Source organism: Dreissena polymorpha, chromosome 5 (genome assembly GCF_020536995.1).
Source record: "Dreissena polymorpha isolate Duluth1 chromosome 5, UMN_Dpol_1.0, whole genome shotgun sequence".
NCBI lineage: Eukaryota > Metazoa > Mollusca > Bivalvia > Myida > Dreissenidae > Dreissena > Dreissena polymorpha.
Genome location: NC_068359.1, coordinates 36,036,858 through 36,059,132, shown reverse-complemented (window position 1 = coordinate 36,059,132; position 22,275 = coordinate 36,036,858). Strand labels below are relative to the sequence as shown.

Below are 22,275 nucleotides of genomic sequence, written 5' to 3'. Positions count from 1 at the left end.
GGTCTTTTTATCTGAAATTGCTTGTTTCGAAAGCAACAGATTCAAAATATGCAGGTGCCTAATCTCACATGATGTAAATATATTTGTAAAGTTTCCGCTCTCAAAAGAGCGATTAAAGTAAAACACGCTCGTTAGCTTTAAAATATGCTCCGGACACAATTTAACACAAATTAACAAAGGGCAATAACTCTACACAAAGGGTTACACACGTAAAAGTGTATAGTCACGAGCACTGCACATTAATGAAATTAGATCACCATCCTATTGAGCTTCAAGTTGATAAAAAAATTAATTATCGATGGAGATCAATGAGAAGATTAATGTTCATTGTGTAACTTTTAAGTTTCAAGTTCATACCTCTTTAGGTTTTTTAGATATCCTTCAAACAAAGCATATTAAAAAAACTTGCAAAGGGCAACCATTTAGGGGGCAACATAAAAGTGCCAAGTGGGATTAGCTTTGTTATTGAAATTTGCTTCTATTCTATGCTTTACAAATTTAAGAAAGTTTGGTGACAATGATGAAAACTGAATGAGTTTGAGAGCTGAAACCAAAAGGAGCTTAATTACTTACGGACTGACGGATTGACGGACAGTGCGTGAACTTATTGTTTAGAAAACATCAGAACCAAAATTATTAAGTGAGTTTGGGAAAGTAAAACATCAGCCGCATTCCCAAGTATATTCTTCCAGTCCAAAGTACCCTGTGATAACGTGTTTAAGATTTTAAATAAACCTCAGCAATAAATGGGTGTACCTTTAAATTATATTTCGATATTATCATTACTATTATAATTTAATCATATTAAAATGTTTCGGGACTTGTATGGATAGTATCAAATGCTATAACCTCGCTAAATTATCACTGAATTTTGCGAATGACCATGCCGGTAAATGTTCAACCTAACACGGGAGCTGATGAGCGGCAACCAAGAGAGGTCTGACGTGACCCGGGGTCTGAAAAGCACCTGACGTTACCCGTGTGTCCAAAAAGCACCTGACGATACCCGTGCGCCAAAAATAAAAAGACGTGGCCCGTTTACCTCTCACTCTCACGCGTTCATCAGCACGCGCTCGGTACTGGCGGTGAAATACAGAAACGTGGACACAATCGCAGCTTTATGGTTTGATGTTTATTAAATTCCTGAAAATGTTCTTTTCATTCGTATATGAATCATGTAAACGGGAATGCATGCAAACACCAATAAATGTTGCGGGTCAAGAGCCGGGTTTTCATAAACAAGGAACTTGAGCTGGATTGACAATGGATCGAGATCTTATTGGCCAGACGATTTCTTTTATGTAACGCCTTAACCCTTTGCATGCTGGGAAATTTGTCGTCTGCTAAAATGTCGTCTGCTGCATTTCTAAAATTAGCATTTTCTTCGATTTTTTTTTCAAAGATTACCATCAGAATAGCAAACAGTTTGGATTCTAATGAGACGCCACGTTCTGTGGCGTCTCATCTGGATCCAAACTGTTTGCAAAGGCCTTAAACATTCGGTTCCAGCGCTGAAAGGGTTAACAATCGCACGTAAGAGGATCAGGCACAAGTAAGGTATCTGACGATTGTTAATTGACAACTCACTACGTACGATTTCCGCTACCTGGCGAGTCTGCGTTTCCTAGAAAACAGGAAACTAATGTATTATGTCATCTTGACACGGAATGTCTCTTATATCGGTACAAACTGATTTATTTTTAAACGCATAGATTACACAGAATGGGTGTTGTCAAATGTCCATCAAAATAAAATAATTTCCCGCAGGGAATTGAGGCAAAGAATCACTTGAACATAAAGTGACTTGTTCACAGATTGTCGAGGTGACAATGTTCCATTTTTTTCACATATTCAACAAAAGTGAGAACGCTATAATTCAGGGGGCGAAATACAACTCCTTTCTTTCTTAGTTCCTTCCTTAAAATCTTTAACACGCCTAATACAATGTTATCAGAATACATTTTAAATAAATAGTAATATGCAGTTCTCGGAACCCGAGTCGCTTATGATGTTTAATAACGTGATAGCACTAATAATATCGTTAAGGATAATGCGCAACATAAAAACAACACTACTTTAAGATTATAAAGAGTTTCGATCTAGGAAAAGAGGACTTAATGCATATGCGAAAAGTGGCGTCCCAGTTTAGCCTGTGCAATCCGAAACTTTCCGCCGATACGGAATGCTTGTTTACAAGACACTTCCTTTCAACAATTATTTAAATAAAACCGGAAAGTGTCGTCCCTGATTAGCCTGTGCGGACTGCACATGTAAATCTGGGACGACACTTTACACACATGCATTAAAGCCCCTTTTCGCTGAGCGAGGCTAAATAATATGTAAAACAATACACACTGTGATACATGTAAAATGAAAGCTTAAGGTGGATTCCTGAGAATACAACTGATTAGGACTTAAAATAAACAACCCAGCTATGAATGACTTAAAACAGAACAGTTGCATCAAGAAAAACAATATTGATAAATTTTCAAGAAAAAACAACAACAGTTTTCAAGTTATAACTATGCATAAATTGTCATGGTAACCCAGTCATGGAGTTTGTAAGATATAGGATAATATTTTGGATATTTTTTTATGTTTTCACACGAAAATGGTGGTAGTTCATAATAAATATGCATTAATAGATCACATCGGTATAGTGAAACTCAAATTAAACTCAAATTAATGTAGTATTTGGCGGTGGTCTTATATTCACACATTTTTAAGTTTAATCTAGATTCCATACCTCAAAATATAAGTGTTGTTTAAAATATGTCAACATTTTTATAAAATAACATACACAATTGCTGCATGTATATCATATAAGCAAATACATATGTTTAGAAAATAAAAAAGTATAATAAAATAAAAATAAAACATATTATAATTAACTAACCCTTCACAAGAATATCCTCAGATGTCAGTTGACAGCGTTTTAAGCATGTTTACAATAATGTTTATAATTAATTTGAATCATTTTTCTGCCTAGCAGATCTTGCCCCTACTCTTTGCCCTAGCAGATCTTATTTGTAAGGAATATATAAATATTTTCAAATAAATGGCAAATCATTACATCAAATTGCCTGAACACTGATGAATTTACAGTCCATACAAGTTTGGTCATCCCCTGCACTTTTACATGCTTTTGACCTTTGACCTTCGACTTCTGATCTTGTAAGATTTAGAAACCTTGCGTGACAGTTGACAGGGTGGCTTCAGAACATAGTTCGCGCATGCGCAGGCTAGTCTGCATCTACATTGGCCGCAGATGGAATCATTAGACCATTTTTTCGCATGACGCGATTCATATTGTATATAATATGTGTATATTGTGCATTTTTGGGCCGGTGGCCTGTATTTACTTAAATAAAATTGTTTGAGTTTCAAAAAAAAAATTGACATTTGATCGAAAACAAATAATCATGGTATAAATATATTTAAACGTGTGTCTCAAGTGTGTTTTACAAAATGATGAACGGGTTTCCACAAAATTATTTGACCAGTTATGACAAAAGGTAAACATGAAAGCGCAATGACATCATAAAAGCCTCGTTTTAATTACAAATGGACAACCGTTTGTGTATTGGTCAAAGCCGTCACAGCCTTTCGCTCCAATGTATACATACAGTTAACTTTGTACTTATGACAGTGAAAATCTCAAACTCTCCCCACGTTATATTGACAATCCACACATTGCGCTACAAAGTAGTATGTTATATCGGGCGTACTGTTGTGCATTTCATATGTGGGCAATATGTTTAATGTGCAAGTACAAATTTACAATTCACAAGATATCGGGCATGATTTTTATCACTTGTTTCATGTAAATAATAGCACTTTAAGGGCTAAATTGCGCCAACAACACAGACCGCTAACTCATTAAAAATGACTGACCTGAATGTTATAGCACTTCAATCACATATTACTTATTTAGCCACGTTTCGAGAAAACTAGGCTTCAAGCAAGTGCGTTCAGTGTCGCCACATATTAGCAAGTAAAGTCCGCACAGGCTAATCAAGGACGAAACTTTTCGATACGATTGAATGTTTCGTTTAAACGATATCTCTTCCTAGCGAAAATCGAGTTCGGGTGGAAAGTGTCGTAGCTGATAAGCCTGTGCGGACTGAGCACGCTAATCTGGGACGCCACTTAACGCACATGCATTAACCCATTTATGCCTAGCGTCTAGAAAAAAGGCATTGGCAAACAGCGTAGACCCTGAAGAGACGCCGCATGATGCGGCGTCTCATCAGGGTCTGCGCTGTTTGCTTAAAGAAATTTATGTAAGAAATATTCTAAATATAGAAATAAATATACTAGACATCTCTAATTTTGGAAATAAATTAATCCAATTTAGAAGGATGGGAGAGTCCACTAGGCATAAATGGGTTAAGCCCAGTTTTCCCAGGACGAGCCTCTGTCAATAGCGCAGCAGTTCTACAGGCGTTACGACTGAACGGGGATTTTCTTGCTCGGAGTAGACACAACCGGCGAATGCAACCCCTCTATGGCGCTGAAATTTGGAAGAGTCAACTGCGCTCCACTTCCGTTCGGAAATTGAAACGCCGATGACGACGACGGCATTCTAGGGCTGATGGTCGTGATAGGACTTAGGGAGCTCCAGAAATGTAACGGTAGCGGCGTTCTAGGGGGAAACAGCGCAAACGGCGTATGCACCGGGAAAAATTTCGGACTGAGTATTGGTCCAGGCGAAGGCTCGGTAATTGTCGTCTGCACTACAGGATGATGCGGAGGAGGGGGTGTAGGATTCGCGGACACATTTAATGTTAGCGGCCCTGGTTTAGGTTTTGTACTGGATTTCGAAATGTTTTGATTATTTTGTGTCGATGCAACCGATGTAAATTTTGCTTCGGTATAATTGTTAAAGGATTGCGATGAACTGGCTATCACAGAACAATGAGTGGATACCACTGAAATAGGCAGCACAGGCATCGAGGCCGACGAGAAATCCTGAGCAGCCTGAGATTGATTCACTGTGAGCTGTTCTTGTTTTAAATACCCATTATATGCATGCGGTTTTCGCGCGGAGGTCTTCAAAAACGAGTCACTATCGTTCGAGGAGGAGTCCTCAGTTTTTATATAGCCGCTCATGGCGTTCTGTGCAGACGACTTAACGGCGGCCGAATTGTAGGACGCTAGGTGCGGGTACGTCTGCTGCCCGTACTCTTGGGCCAGAGTCTCCATTTTCTGCTTGAAAGGCACTTTTGTTTCAGTTTTCACAATTTCGGGAAAAGACACGAATTTGTACATGAACTTTTGTCCCATCACTTTCTTGATGATGTTCTTGTCGTAATAATATCGCAACGCTCTGCTAAGCTTGTCATAGTTCATATTTTGTTTGTTCTTGCGCTGTCCCCAGAGATGGGCAACCTCCTCCGGGTTGAGCAGTTTGAATTCGCCCTCATTGTTCGTCCACTGTATAAGCTCTTTGTGCTTGTTGCTTACCAACAGGTCCAGTAAAAACTGCCACAACGTTATGTTTGAATCCATTACTGAAACATGAAACAGCCCGTTATATTTGAATCCATTACTTAAGCATGACACAGAGCGGTATGTTCGAATCCATTACTGAAACATGACACAAATCGTTATGTTCTAATCCACTACTGAAACATGACAAAAGGCGTAATGTTCGAATCCATTAAATCGTTAGATTCGAATCCATTATTCAAACATGACAAAAAGCGTTACGTTCGAATCAATTACTCAAACATGAAACAAAGCGCAATGTTCGAATCCATTACTTTAACATGGAACAAAGCGTTATTTTCGAATCCATTCCTGAAACATGTCATAAAGCGTTAGATTCGAATCCATTACTCAAACATGACACAAAATGTATGGTTCGAATCAATGACTAAATATGTCACAAAGCGTTATGATCGAATCCATTACTGAAACATGTTTTTTCAAATCCATGAATGAAATATGACACGAAGCGTTATGTTCGAATCTATTACTGAAACATGTCATAAAACGTTATATTCGAATCCATTACTGAAACATGACACAACGCGTTGTGTTCGAATCCATGATTGAAACATGACACAAAGCTTTATGTCCAAATCCATTACTGAAATATGACACAAATTACGTTTGATTCCATTACTAAAACATGTCACAACAAAAAATTGTGTTACACTATTATGCAAAGGTAAAAACATGATACACGTGAAGTTTAGCCCATTTAACGTATATCTAAAATTATATAAAATCCAAACGCGTTGAATTAAATACTATCAAATTATATTAATTGACAAACCAAATGGTTTTGCTTTTGCTTAAATTGAAGTTACGCCATCAACAACTTTCTATCGTCAACTATATGAAACTTGTTTTGACGCGAAAACTAACAAAAATTATATGTGTCATAGACATCGATGCCCACATTACCCTGGTTTGGACGCAGACTCATGCAACCTTATGAATGACTTGCTTTCACGACCACCAACATATTTTCGATATATACTCGGGAAATAAATATAAGTCCTTAAAATTTGTTGACACTGCAATTTCTTCATTTTCGATTATCTTTGTGGTTGTTAAGCAGTGAATGATGACCTAATTCATCAACCAGGTACAGAGGAATTATCACTACAATTTCATTTTCTTAATAGAGTATCGCTCTAAAAAGGGGGCTTAATGCGTGTGAGTTAAGTGCCGTCCGATAAGCATGTGCCGTCCGCACAGGCTTATCATGGACTGCACTTTCCGCCTAAACTCGATTTTCGCTAAAAAGAAACTTCCTTAACACGAAAAATACCATAAAATTGAAAGTTTTGCCCCTACATGTAATTGGCATGTGCGGACTGCACAGGCTGATATGGGACGAGACTATACACGCAGGCATTAAGCCCCGTTTTCCCCGAGCCAGGCTCAATATATTTTAGAAGAAAACAGACAACAAAGAGACAAAAAAATCAAAACGGTCTCAGCATATATGTCCTCCTTAACGATCACTTTCACAATAATCTCATTGGGTAATCAACGTTTAAGAGGAATCCACACAGAAGTAAAAAGAGACGTTGAGTACAGAATATGTGTACGCACAAGTACGATTTTAGTGTCCCAACTTTGAGTGGACAATAAAACCCTGTAAAAATAACTTAATTAGCACATTTGACTATGATTAGCGTTTAAGACTATGTAAAACTACACCCAGCAAGTTCCACATCTGGATTGGACTTACACACGGACATTTACTTTGATAATTTACTTTTATTGACTCTTCGTACGCTATCACTGATGCGTTTGTCATCAGAGGAGTAAACACATTCTAAGCAATATAACACGTTAGTTGTAAAAGCGCGGACATTGATCACGACTCACATGTTACCTGGCTGAAATTTGCATTTTCGAAAATGCATGTTAACATTAAGTTTTCTTATGCCTCATACATGAAACCAAAACAAGTGATTTCTTGCAAACATGAGCTTAACAACATTACCCCTGGCAAATAATTATGTTAATTTATGTAAAACTAAATAATATCAGAGACCAAAAATCAACTAACACTTACATCGAAATTGCGATGAATCCACAGATGACTCCGCCAATGTGGCAAGTCCAGTCTCATAGTCCACTGATGACGTCAGATCCGGGTAAGTTGACGTCACGTGACAGAACGATGGTTCTGCAAGGAACGGATAGAATATAAAGCGATGACATCGGCAGTATGGCGGGGGACTCAGCCCCTCGATGCCCGGGGACAGCGGAATCATCGCCAGGGCTGAAGGCGGCTACCTTCTGACAAACTTATATTTAAATCTAAATGTTAAGCTCCGAGTCTCTAACTTTGTAGTTTCGCCACATTTAATCTCGAAAACAGTTTTAATATCATCCTTAAACGGTTGCAACAATTTGTACAGATGCAGTTAAGTTGAAAATAATGACACAAATGTCTATTATTTAGTAATATCGTGAGTATTATTTGTTCATTCCCATAACAAACACGACAAAGAAATAAAGCGCTTGGAATAATTTTTTTCAAAATTATGACATGACACTTCCAGCCCAAACATTACAGCGCCCCAAGCAACGCGACACGAACATGTCAAAATGTTCTGAGTTTTATAAAAAGCAACAGTTTTCACACAAAATCTTCGTAAACAAAGAGCGCCTGAGTAATATGTTTCCAGACGTCGTAGTAAGCAAGTGTAACCACAGCGACTAAAATAGCTCGTGGAGCCACATTCTTGATACGTTTTGCAGTTAACGTATCAGCGTAAAAAATATCGCCCAAAACATGCTTCGTCTGGCGAACGATTAATTCCAAATGATGTAAGTACACTTTGGCATGGAATTAGGGCGGTCGCTCTTTGAGTGTTTTGATATTGCTGTACAAATGTCGTACATGCTTTGTACTTGAAGGGATCTCATCATTTTGATGAATGAAGTAATTGTGTTAAAAACTGACACAAAATAAGTTTTATCATTTTTTATGATATAGTTATTTAAGTGTGAAAGGAGTATTCACAAATTTAAATTTAAAAACTGCTTTTAATTAAGCTTGATTCATATAAATATTTCTCATTCAGTTTGTGTGTACCTCTTTATGAACTTATAAATGTCTAACTTGTAAACACAGAATGAATAGAAACACGTAACCAGTCTTCGCCTTGTCTGCTGTATGCATGTTTTGAAATGCGGTACTGCAACTTGGTAAGTTTAAAAGAATAGTATAATTATGTGTAGTCAATGGTTGAATTTTCGTTTGACCAGCCCAAAACGGTAATTCAGACAGATATAAACTAATTGATATATTCTTTGTAACAACTAGTAATGTATTACTAGTTTGATGCTGCATGACAGGGGCTTGAAGCAAAAACGCGATGGACAAAGGCCATTTAAATACAACATTCCCGTTCTAACTAGTATATCTAACTTACATTGAAGACTGATGATGAAAATTGCTTCGCAAAAAATATTGAAATAACAGAAAATGCCATACTCAAATAAAACGGCACTGTAAAATTCAAGTGTCACAAGGGGAAAATCTTTCTTCAATAAACAACCGTCATTAATTCGTATTTCATTAAAAATACACGCGTACTTGAAAACACATTTTGAGACGAAATGCCTCCAGTCTTAAGAGTCAGTGTCTCTGGTTACATGGATCTGTCAGAAGTGTGGGACCCACTGCAGAAGAAAATAAACTAAATGCCAGCTGTTTACGATAACAGCAGTCATCCAGGGCAAGTTTTATATTACCAGCGTTCTTTGTGAAAGACGTTGACAACGATTGGCTTATCCAAGATAAGCTTTCATTGGAATCTGAATACAAAAGATTCGATTGGTTCTGAGTAGTCTCGATAAGCCAATCAAATGTTAAGTTTTTACTAAGACTGCATAAACACTCATGTGCATTCTGGAGTTTAGGTAATTAACAAATAACATTTAATGTTGTACATAAGGGTAATATCTAACTACCAAGAAAGATGTAACTAAGAGATCCAGAGGACGCGTAAATTGCAATTGTCGAATTGAGATTTAATTTGTGTGTTAAGTATTACCTGACTAGCTTCAACTTGGTACCTGATTAAAACCGACACGACAGCCATTAAATGCAAACTAATCATCTAACGTAAGTCAGAGACGTAGATAACGTCTCTGCTTAAGTGCAGAAAACAATGTTAAGCTTAACTTACGTAAACCTACTAACAGTAAGATTTTGTAGGACAGAATGCAGTGCGATGCAAACTAATCATCTAAATTAAGTGCAGAAAACAATGTTTTGCTTAACTTATGTAAACAAACTAATACAATAGTAATAGTAATATTTTGTAGCACACAATGCAGAGTGTAACGGCAAGTAAAATCAATTTAAGCAAATCAAGCATGTTGCTTATGTAGCAAACTATAGGACAGCAAAACATTTTAAACAGGGAAACGTGTGACCTTTGATGGGCATCCTTGAACACAAGAGCCCCAATAATGACGTATACGCATGTATGTTTGGTTTAAGTGTGTCCCATTATGTGTAAGTGATTCCATCAGCCACTTTATAGATAATAATGCATGAAATGTCGTTACCGAGTACACTTTGTGATCCAAGTTACTTGACAATCTTGCTCACTTGAGCGCTTTGCACTTGAAACAGGCCAAAGAGACGGCATGCCATTCTTGTGGTTTATTAAACTGAAATAGTTTTTACTAAGCCAAACTGAGTGGATGGTGTTACAAAGGGTGACATTAATTTTATTCTTGAATAAATATCATTCAATGTAATAAACCGTCATTGAAACAAAAACACATTGTAAGCAGGTTTTTTTCTAAAGTGGGACTATATGGCAATGGTTTCTCCCATAGTTAATGGTATCAAGATTAAATGTTAGAATGAAATGGCTTGTTAACTTATGCTGGATCTGCATGGTCAGTATACAACGTACATTCTTTAGATGGACAAAATTAGCAAAGTCTATTAAATCAACAGGTTGATAAAATCTGAAATCTTCGTTAAATAATAATAATTTAAAAATCGGACCATTGGTTTGTTACTAGAAAGTTTCCGAATTGCTATCAATATAATTATTTAAGGAAAAATAGTTCAATTTCGGCCATATTATAACACATAAAACATATAGTGTATTTGGGGGAGGACCATCCATTGGTGATTCTTGCAAACTGTTGTTCAAATGAAATTTTCAACTATTTCTAATAAGTCATATCAGGAAATAAGGCCCGGTCCTTGTCGGCAATCTTTTATCAAATCAAAATAAGTAGATATAGAGAAATGTTTGGTAGATGTGTACCCAAAGACCATTAGTGCCCAATTTGGTTAATATATTCCAAGAGCGCCCAGATAAGAACATTGTTTGGAGCAAATTGTTGATGACTACGACAGCGGACGACGACGACGTATGATGACTGACCAGAATAGCTTACCATTTAACACTTTGTACTAGGGTGAGCTTAAATGTAATCTATTTTAAACCCTGTAACAAATTGTTCAATGCCACATATGCGATGCATAACACTGAAAAATATAGTTCAATCGCCATTTAAAATAATTTCAATGAACAATACTATTTCAAAGATGCGAACGGGACATATCTTTTTTTTTCAAAACACCCCCACAAAATGATATGGCTGACATTAGCACGACTTGCATGTTTCTAAAATACATGCGTCTAGACCTAAATAAAAATAGCTTTTTGTATATTTTACAACAGACGAATCGTCTCAAATCTGTGACCTGCCGCCCTTAAAAAGTCTCTTTTCAATAAAATACTTGTGCACGCGTGAAACTTAACAGTATTTCATCGTAAAGACGATGCTTATCGTACATTAAGCCCGTGTCTCAGATATTTGCGCAGTGACTCACGGGATTGCACCGGCGTTTGTCACGATTTTAAAAACAAACTTCACTGTGGGTCTGTGAACAAGCTTTATTCGCTGCCAGTGAATCGCAGAGATATAAATCCTTATCTAATTAGGTTAGATTGTTGCGGAGGTTTGGAAAAAAAACGATGAGTAGTTGCATGCGCCGTTTGCTTACAACAATCCGAGTGAATATACATTAAACTAGCTCATAAATTCGTTTAATTTAGAAATAAAAGGAAACGAAAAAGATTAATAAATTGGCATTGAATTAAATCATGTGTTATTTAGCATGGCGGAAAAAAAATGTTAATAAACTTCGGTGACTATCGACGGTATTTCCACCTTCATATAAAGATCCATCAATATATTGTTTTGCAATTAGGTACCTAGTAACAATCTTATATTTATGAAAATCGTGCAGAAAATAATATAAAATGCCAAAAAAATGTGTTTTCGATCCCCCTGATTCTTCAGTGGCATTCGAGCTCGCGCTTTACCTAAACAGAGGAATGACGCGAAATTTCAGCTACACTTCATCCCCCTTATTAAAGCTTATCGTCTATGAACAAATCGTAATGGAATAGAGATGCATAAAAAAAATATTTCGTAAGATATATTTCATAATACGCAATCAATCAACAGTCAACGTATTGTTTAATCTGCTTGTATGGTGAAATTAAAGATGTAACGTACACTTTTCATAATAAGAAACTGTTGGGAAATGTAGGTGCACAAAAAGGCATAAAATATTTATTCTTGAATATATAAGAAACGAGACTATTGCCAAGCAATATATGTCCCCTACCGGCTCCACCATTGTCATTGTTTTTCTTTTTTTATATTTGTTGCCATAGCAACCAGAATTTTTGACGTAGGAACAAAATGGAATGACGTGCATAATTTCCATATTGCCATCTATCCATGTTTCAAGTTTCATGAAAAAATATTAAGAACTTAAAGTTATCGCAGGATCCAGATAAAACACCATTTTCAGCAGTATTTCTAGTCTATTTGTTGCCATAACAACCAGAAATTTTGACGTAGGAACAAAATGAAATGACGTGCATAATGTACATATTGCCATTTATCCATGTTTCAAGTTTCATGAAAAAATAATAAGAACTTTTTAAGTTATCGCAGGATCCAGAAAAAACACCATTTTCAGCAGTATTTCTAGTCTATTTGTTGCCATAGCAACCAGACTTTTTGAGGTAGGAACAAAATAAAATGACGTGCACAATGTTCATATTGCCATCTATCCATGTTTCAAGTTTCACGAACAAATATGAAGAACTTTTAAAGTTATCGTAGGATCCAGAAAAAAACACCATTTTCAGCAGTATTTCTAGTCTATTTGTTGCCATCTCAACCATAATTTTTGACCCAAGTGAAATCAGCCGTAAAATAAACATGGGTAAACATGTCCCCTGTCAATCTGCACTAATATAATTGTCCGAGATTCAATTTTTGTTTGAATATACATCTCAATGATGGACTACGGAAAATAACCGAAATGTAAGTTATTTGTCCCTATTACGACGACCAAATTTTTTAAAAGGGCGATTTTATGTCGTACTTGCATTTCTTGAGTAATGACTCCTTACTAATATGCGGCCCGATATTCGTCATAGTAGCATAAACGATCTTATTTTGATTTAAGTAGCAATTGACCTCTACCAATATACGTACAGCAAATCGACACAGTGACGCAGAAGAACTGCATTGCAATAAGGAAGTAAGAATTCGTGCAAATCTGCAATCAGTTGCATATATCGTCTTAATAACATTAAAGAAATAATGCGCCTCGTCGAATCCACATTTAGAGGGTGCCAAAACGGTCCTTACAGAACTAAATAAGTCATCAATCTATACTTTCAATTGAATGTAATAGAATTGTCGCGGCAGCAAAAATCACTTATTATTCAAAACATAGGCTGCGCCGAAAACCTAATGTGATTGATTTAAAGTGCAACAAAGTATAAACTGCAAAATAAATATATATATTTATATATTAATCAGGTAATATACGTGGACATGATAAAATGCTTTGATTCACTTTGGCTAAAAATGTTTAAAAATTTTATTGATGTAAGACTACTTAGAATTGTTAAAGACATGTACCAAAACGTGTTATGGTATTCTCTTCTAATTCTGAATATTTCAATTACGTTGTGAGGTTTACAACAAGGGGTTGTGATGTCACCTGATTTGTTTTCATTATTTATTGACGATTTAGAGCTTTACTTACAGTGTAACATAGATCAGGCTTAAGTATTGATGATATAATTGTGATTTTGTTGTTGTTCGCTGTTGATATGGCTATTATTGGTAAAACTCCTGAAGCAACTAAGATGAATTTAGATCTTTCGTTTTCATATTGTTGTACATGGGGTCTAACCGTAAATACAACAAAAACGAAAATAATGGTTTCCGAAAACGTGGGGCGTTATTAACAAACGAAGAATGGACCTACAAAAGCCAACCAATCGAAGTTGTTGATGATTTTTAATTATATAGCCATATAATATAGGTACTATTTTTTTAAGGACATTGAACACTTCAATAAAAATCCTTAAAATCCTTGAATGTTCTATTTTAAAATGTAACGACTGTGATATTCCGCCCAAAATATTTTGTCAACTATTCGATGCCTGTGTAACACCAATACTTAATAAAATATTATAATTATTCGTGCAACGTTTGGGTTTATACCAAAATCAAAGGAACTAGAAGTAAATCATCTTAAATTGTGTAAAAGATTATTAAGAGTAATAAGCAATATGTGTCCAGCTGCAGTTTATGGTGAACTCGGCAGATCTCCACTTTATATTCCACAGATACACTAGAATAATTACGTATTGTTTACAATTTAAGACAGCGATACTATTATATTAAGTGTTGTTTATAACGATGCTAATAGAGACTGTATTAATGGGAAGAAAAATCGGGTAACACATTTTGTTAAATCCCAAAATGATCATGAGCTTGGGTACGTGTACTGAAGTATGGTAAATAAATGCATTTCTCACAGAATTTAAATGCAATTCAAATATTAAAATATTTAGATGCCTTACCTTAAAGTCTCATATTTAACTTCTGTGGATAAAGAATGTCATGTCATCCATTAAGATTTCACAAGGGTAGTAACAATCGCATAGCTAGGGAAGAAATATGTATGGTATATGTTGTAACTCACGTGACATAGAAGACGAATACTAGTGTATGCTAATCCATCATTGTTACGACAATATAAAAAAAAATTACGTAAAATCTTATGAGTCGTGTTCTGAGAAAAAAACTGGGCATAATGCATGTGCGTAAAGTGTCGTCCCAGATTAGCCAGTGCTGTCCGCACAGGCTAATCAGGGACGACACTTTACGCCTTTATGACATTTTTCGTTTAAATGAAGCCTCGTATTAGCAAAAATTCAATTTAGGCAGAAAGTGTCGTCCCAGATGAGCCTGTGTGGACTGCACAGGCTAATCTGGAACGACACTTTACGCACATGCATTATGCCCAGTTTTCTCAGAACACGACATATATAAATTCATAAGCCTTATGAGAACATGCACTAAAGAAGTTATGAAGTTATCTTTTTTTGTGAAAGAAGCTCTTTTAATAAGAAAGTCCATATTTCATGTTGTTCATAATAAGAATACGGCCAGCCGAATTGTTATGTTCCGCGGGTTTAATAGATTGTTTATTTATTTAATTCTTTGTTTAATTGTATTTATTTAATCCATTATATCTTATATATATAATAATATAATGCATTTGTTCAGAATATAGGCTAATATAATTAATTATTTTTATTGTTAGATGAACCATAGCCCACATTTATTTTACCCAACTTAAAATAGTTGTGTATCTGTAAACAGATGTAAAACAGGCGCGTCTGATTGTTAAATCTGCATATTTAATCCATACAAAAAGTATGTGGACTATATCTTTTTATTATTATAGCATAATAATCCACATGGCGTACGTAAGATAATCAATTGCCATTTTAGTTTATTTTCAATAAATAATAACAGCATTATAGCTGATAGCCACTCTGTCACATAAGTACTTGCGATTATTCTGTGTTGTTTACCCACCAATGTCATATTATGTAAGTTAGTAAGTTCACTTCTAATGAGTGTATTAGAATGTTCTTTTAACATGACCGTTTTGTAAGTTTATTATGTATATGTAAAAGTTTTAATAAATTTCTATTTTGTTCTACTCTTGACATTTTTAGGCAAGACTTACCTTAATATTCCTTTAACTTGATTATAATAATAAAACACTTCAAATGTGTGTATTTTATGCTCAACAACATTCTAAATCACGAATCTTACTAAATATTAGAATGTAGAATTTCGATATGGCGTATCTTACCTTTCTTTATGAAACTTTCATCAAAGATAAAAAAATCTGACATGTCCACTTCCGCTGTTGCCATTACTGGTTTTATTTTAAAATTCACATATGATTTATCAAGTTCGATGCACTAAGATTTTAGAACATGACTGTAGAATAATCTTCGTAAGCAACCAATGGAATTTCTTATTCCTAGAAATCCCTTGCGATATTTTCTATTTCTGTCACCGATTATATTCCGTTTCCATACAAACCACTTAAATTTACTAAATCGGTTTACGTATTGTCTTCAACTTAAACAAAAACATAAAATTATAAAAAAGTGGAACAATAATATTATTATAAACGTCAATATACATATGTACAGTAACGAATTCACGTCTTCTAATTACATACAGAAAATAATTTAAGGAAGACAGTCGTTAATTGAATTCTCACGTACACAGCTTTTGCTAACGGCAGGACAAACAAGTGGCCGTAGGATATGAAGTGATCGACAAGTGACGAGTTAATGGTTTATCGTATATTGAACTTTATACACAAACTCATAAGGAAAGACCAAGCTTTAATACAAAACACATAATCACAACAGTTGAGCTCTTGTTGTCTAGCAGCCGTTCAATATTGAAAATATGCGAAATTTTGGCAACTGATTTGTAAATATTTGTATTAAAATACTTCTATCAAACGCCGTGTTTGAAAATATCAACTGTCTAAATGGATGCAATAATCTTTCAGTTCCAGACCTGCAAGGCTTTGTAATCTTTACTCTGGCGATTCAGAATTAAGTTCATTAATTACGTTAAAATGTTACAAAAACAACCGTCAGCCATTTTTAACAGTCAGCGGTCATTTAGTGAAATACTAGTACTAGCCGCATTAAAGGGGCTTTTTCACAGATTTTGGCATGTTTTGAAGTTTGTCATTAAATGCTTTATATTGATAAATGTAAACATTAAATTTTAAAAGCTCCAGTAAAAATAAAATAGGAAAAAAAAGTAGCTCGCAGCAGGGCTCGAACCAGTGACCCCCATAATCCTGAAGTAAAAACGCATTAGCCAACTGAGCTATCCTGCCAAGCATACATGAGGAGCGTATTGTATACTTTATATAAGCAATCTTCGTAGTTTCACAAATTTAAACGACAACAACAGAACTCTCCAAATTATTCAATCGTTTCGCATTGCAACCACAGGCAGCAGTATCATAAATTTCCCCCCCCCCCCGCCCCCCCAAGATGCATATAATGGCTAAATTAGACCATGGCAAATGTTCAGTAATACTGTTTCCTCACAAATATCATAACTAAACCGAAAATTTGCGAATTTGAAACAATTTTTTTCTACTTTGTCAATTTACCAAACCGTGAAAAGATCCCTTTAAATATTATATTGTTTAATGTTGGTGTTTTTTTATAGAATTTTTTAATTTATTATTATTTTTTTAATATGTGCAAGAGCGTGAATATAACTATCATTAAAATATGTCTAAATTACACTATGGTATTGTAAAACAATGTTAAATACGAGTAATTTTTTTGCTAATGCAAGCTTGAAATCATGAAGTCGTTTTAAACATGAAATAATTTGATTTTATCATTTGAGCCTGTTCTTGAAAAACTGGGCTTAATGCACGTGCGTAAAGTGTTGTCCCAGATAAGCTTGTGCAGGCCACTCAGGCTTATCAAGAACGACACTTTTGGCCCAGACTGGATTATCGTTTGGCAGAGACTTCCTTTACACGAACAAATTACATAAAACCAAAAAAAGTCGTACCCGATCAGCCCGACTGCACCGGCTAATCCGGACGACACTCTACACACATGCATTAAGCCCAGTGGTACCAAAACGAGGCTCATATAGTAAACTTCTCTTTACTTCATTCTTTACCAACCGGCATACCACTAACGGCGTCTTTTGGAGCTAGCTGTCAAATTTTGACAAACATTATCGAGACAAGGAGTGTGCATGTACATCGAACTTGCTTGTCACAAGGACACGATTTCAAATGTTATTAACCGCCATTCTTATTTTCTACATACGACGGAAACCCTCTAAACCGTATCATCTCTAAACCGGACGAGTTAAAAAATAGGAACATGTACTCGATTATGGAAACACAGATTAAACTTTAAAGACCATAATTCTTCCAGAACTCATCGCAGGAAAAACTCCATTTCTGAACGGTTCTAGACACATTGGCGTCATTCAACTGTGAAAGTTTAAGCAAGATCCATTGTGTAATTAACGAGGAGTTGAAAAATAATAATTTTGGAACTGTATATTTTGTATTTGAAGACAGACAACAGTTAATAATTATGTAGCCGAATTTATTCCGTAACCCATTTGTGCCTAGTAAACTCTCCCATTCTTCTAAGTTGGATCAATTTATTTCCAAAATTAGGGATGTCTGGTATAGTTAGTTCTATATTTAGAATATTTTTTTACAGAAATTCATTTAAGCAAACAGAGCAGACCCTGATGAGACGCCGCATCATGCGGCGTCTCATCTGGGTCTACGCTGTTTGCCAAGACCTTTTTTGTAGACACTAGGCATAAATGGGTTAAGAGTGAGACTCGCGCCATAGGACTATATATGAGACGTGCACTGTGAAAATGGTTTTTAATGCATGTGCGTTAAGTGTCGTCCCAGATTAACCTGTGCAGTCCGCACAGGCTATTCAGGGACGACACTTTCCGCCTAAACTGGATTTTTGCTACGAAGAGACTTTATGTAAATGAAAAATATCATAAAAGCGGAAAGTGTCGTCCCTGATTAGCCTGTGCGGACGCACATGGATTAAATCCCCTTTTCACAGAGCATGGCCCATATTATATAGTGAAAAAAACAACAGACAAAGGGTCATAACTTTTTCAAAAGTCGTCGAAGCCTAAATGTATACTCATCTTCACAAGGAGGTCATTCAAAAAAGAAAGTTTGAGAAAATAAACCCAACTCTTTTCACGTTTTGGTAAATTGACAAAATTAAAATAAGTTGTTTCAGATTCGTAAATTTTCGTTTTAGTTATGATATTTGTGAGGAAACACAGGGACCTATACAAACAAACATTGTTTGTATAGGTCCCTGGGAAACAGTAATACTGAGCATATACCATACTCTAAAATAGCCATTACTAGTATATGCATCTTTTGACGATTTAAAACCCCGAAAATTATAAAGCGTTGCAACGCGAACGAATTAATAATTTGGAGAGTTCTGTTGTTGTTATATTTTGTGAAACTACGAGGATTAGTAATATGAAGTATAAAATACACCTGCAATTGTATTCGCAAGGATGGCCGAGTGGTCTAAGTGGGAGATCTTGTACTCCAGGACTCCAGGGGTGAGTGGTTCGAACTCTGCTGCGAACCCTGCTAAGGGTTACCTTTTTTTTTCGTTTGTTAATTTTATTCTTGATTTGTTACTGGAGCTTTGTAAACATTTATCAATATAAAGCATCTAATGACAAACTTCAAAACATGCCAAAATCTGTGAAAAGGCCCTTTTAAAAGGAGTTGACAAAATGACATTTTTGGACTTAATATTCTATTGTGGAAAAAATAAGTGATCAGAGTGACTCGATTGTTCGTAATTATAATGTTTTAATATTTATAATGCAATAACTTTCGCATTTATAAATAACTTCACATTTCATTAATGCCGTGGAATGCAAATGGTTAATAAGTATTATTGAATTTAAAAATATGCTGAACTAGTGTGTGTTACCGGAATCACCACTTTACTGGATTGTTAACGTCGCCCCAGGAGATCTGGTTAAGACGGGCTACACTGTTTATTTGTGTCCTGTTCTGAGAAAACTGGGCTTAATGCTTGTGCGTAAAGTGTCGTCCCAGATTAGCCTGTGCAGTCCGCACAGGCTAATCAGGGACGACACTTTCCGCTTGTATGGTATTTTTAGTTTGAAGGAAGTCCTTTCTTACCGAAAATCAAGTTTAAGCGGAAAGTGTCGTCCCTGATTAGCCTGTGCGGACTGCACAGGCTAATCTGGGACGGCACTTTACGCACATGCATTTTGCCCAGTTTTGTCAGAACAAGACACATTTGTATGGACCTCACTTTCAATTGGAGCGACCTTATCAGGAGCAATATGACGAAACCGTTGTAAATGTGGCTGGTAAAAGTTAAAACGTAGCTCTTTGAAATGACTTGTTGCTAATTGAGGAAGATTTTAAGAATGATTTGTGAATAATTCTAGTTACGGTATTCGTTTTTCTTAGTCCAAATTTATACTTGTGGAGGAAAAGCTCGGTCGATTTTAGAAGAGCGAGATATTTTATTCATATGATGACCTTGCGGTGATCACGGACTCTAGATGAGAGATACGCTCCGTGCGGTGATTCAGTTTGGCCAAAACGGAAGGGCGCAGCACCCTGCCACCCCAAAGTTCAGTCCTGCCCCTACGGACCCCCACCATGCTCTGTTTATCTGATCACAGTTTTATACAACAAGGTGAATTTATTGTAATTTATAAGAGAAACCAAGTTTGAATGGAAATACATGTAATACGAAATATACTATAAAAATAACATTGAACATATTCCACAGGGAACATATGACCGTGCGTGGTACAGTGCCCTTGTCACAAGAAAGGCCCCTGCCCTTTCCAAATACTAGGAAGAGTATTGCTCTTGTATTCAAACATGTTTCCTGGCCTTTTTAATGTTGACTTCACAAATATTTACTTTTTTTCTTTAGGATTACTAAGTCGTCGTAATTGGTTTGACTTAATGAAATATAGATATGATACTAACTTGCAAGCCATAGTATCCATGTACATAAGACAGGTTTATTGACAGACAGACGGACGGACGGATGGACTGAGAGCGATAAACTGACAGAGGCAGATCGACATACAGTAAACTACGGAATACCGTACGATGGCGACCGTACTATCGCGTTATCGTACATTCGTCATCGTATTATCGCATTGTCGCCATCGTACTATCGCACTGTCGCCATCGTATTGTCGCACTGTCGCATTGTCGCCACCGTACTATCGCGTTGTCGCCATCGTACTATCGCATTGTCGCCATTGTAACAATGGCGACAATGCGATAGTACGATGGCGACAACGCGATAGTACGGTGGCGACAATGCGACAATACGATGGCGACAGTGCGATAGTACGATGGCGACAATGCGATAGTACAAATTGTACTATCGCATTGTCGCCATCGTACTATCGCATTGTCGCCATCGTACTATCGCATTGTCGCCCTCTGGATTTTAATTTTTTAACATCAGTGATTTTGTCCCTTCTTTATAAAGTACCCGTAAAAGGTACTTTCCCAATTGAAGAAAAACTACAACATTCCCAATTGCCGTCTGAAAAATTTCCCAAAGGAAAGGAAAATTTCATACATTTTTTTTCCAAAAGTGCATTATCTGCAAGTTAACAAATAAAATGAGCACTGACACTGAACATTTCAAGCCAAAATGAATTTAAATCACTTTTTGAGTTGATTTGTGCTATTGATACCAAGAAATAAAAAAACACAATTCCCAATTGGAAGATTTCACGACGCGAATTTTCCAAATTTCATGGTTTTTCGTGCTAATTTTTCCCAATTGGCATGGTACAGGTACTGGCATGTTACACTTACTTTTCCCATTTGGGGAAGAAAACTCGCTAAACATGCACGATGGCACTAACGGTATTCCGTAGTAAACATCGACAGACACGTTGTGATTAATTAATAATATCATGTATAATTATGTCAATTGCATTCCCATGATAGGTGATAATAACTGTCTAATTATATAAGAAAATCGATTCGTTCGAGAATTGTAACAACGTATAAATTTGTGCCAAGGGGCGAATACAGTACTCTGCCCTTTATGTTCATTAAAACTAAGAATATTCACTTACCTATTCGGTACGTCTAATACTTATATCAGTATTGCTGTGCAGTTAACAAGAGTAAGAAGTATTTACACAATTTATATGTGCTAGTTCAGATTTATATTCCGATAACTTGGAGTTCTGAAGTAGATCTAGTTCTACTTAGTATGAGTCGTTAATTGTTCACCCACGCACTTGACACACTTAAGTTTCTTTTAGTTGAAACCTTTATTTTGCACACTTATTAACCTTATTATGTTGTGATATAAGTAACGGCCCACATGATTCTTCTTTTAAAACTTCCCATAAAATCCACGTTTTCATTGCAAAATGTGAAATCGATAGACATTTTAGCCATCATGTTTGGCATTCCGGAAGAAAGCTATTTTTAACTACGGGGAAATCCCTGACGTCATTATTATCTCTGTCATATTTATATACTACCGGTTAGCCAATGCTATTTCTCCTATCTCTACCCGGTAGTTACACTTTAATTCTGATAGCAATTAGCAGAGACGTAGATATCTTTGCAATTAGATAAAATAGCAGTTACATAATTAGGCGTATTTTACACAGTTGGCTTTGTTTTGATTAATCAAACAATTGTATTTTTATAGCAAGATTATTAGACTACAGCGGAACTGTTTTGTATGTGAATAATTCTTTACAGAATGAGGTTAAATATTCTTACAACGTGTTGTAAGA

The 22,275-nt window shown here is 35.9% G+C and overlaps 1 protein-coding gene across 3 annotated transcripts; it reads right to left on the bottom strand.

The window, feature by feature from the left end:
- Window positions 1–1,117: 1,117 nt before the first annotated feature.
- Window positions 1,118–21,951, bottom strand: LOC127881650 (ETS domain-containing protein Elk-1-like). 3 transcript variants are annotated; one of them, XM_052429737.1, is made up of 3 exons: window positions 21,598–21,951; window positions 7,541–7,654; window positions 1,118–5,513 (listed from the first exon to the last, which is right to left on the bottom strand). In XM_052429737.1, the coding sequence occupies exon 3, from the start codon at window positions 5,509–5,511 to the stop codon at window positions 4,447–4,449; it is 1,065 nt and encodes a 354-aa protein (XP_052285697.1). In that variant the 5' UTR covers window positions 5,512–5,513; window positions 7,541–7,654; window positions 21,598–21,951; the 3' UTR covers window positions 1,118–4,446. The 3 variants fall into 3 exon arrangements, with proteins under 3 accessions (XP_052285697.1, XP_052285696.1, XP_052285695.1); XM_052429736.1 differs by lacking the exon at window positions 21,598–21,951 and adding an exon at window positions 15,725–15,969; XM_052429735.1 differs by lacking the exon at window positions 21,598–21,951 and having other exon boundaries at window positions 7,541–8,224.
- Between the last annotated feature and the right edge of the window lie 324 nt (window positions 21,952–22,275).

Coding starts and splice junctions, on each gene's coding strand:
- LOC127881650 (XM_052429735.1), bottom strand. CDS start 7,742: ATGATTCCGCTGTCCCCGGGCATCGAGGGGCTGAGTCCCCCGCCATAC. Junction 5,514..7,540: donor GGATTCATCGCAATTTCGAT/GTAAGTGTTAGT, acceptor TTCATGTTTCAG/TAATGGATTCAAACATAACG.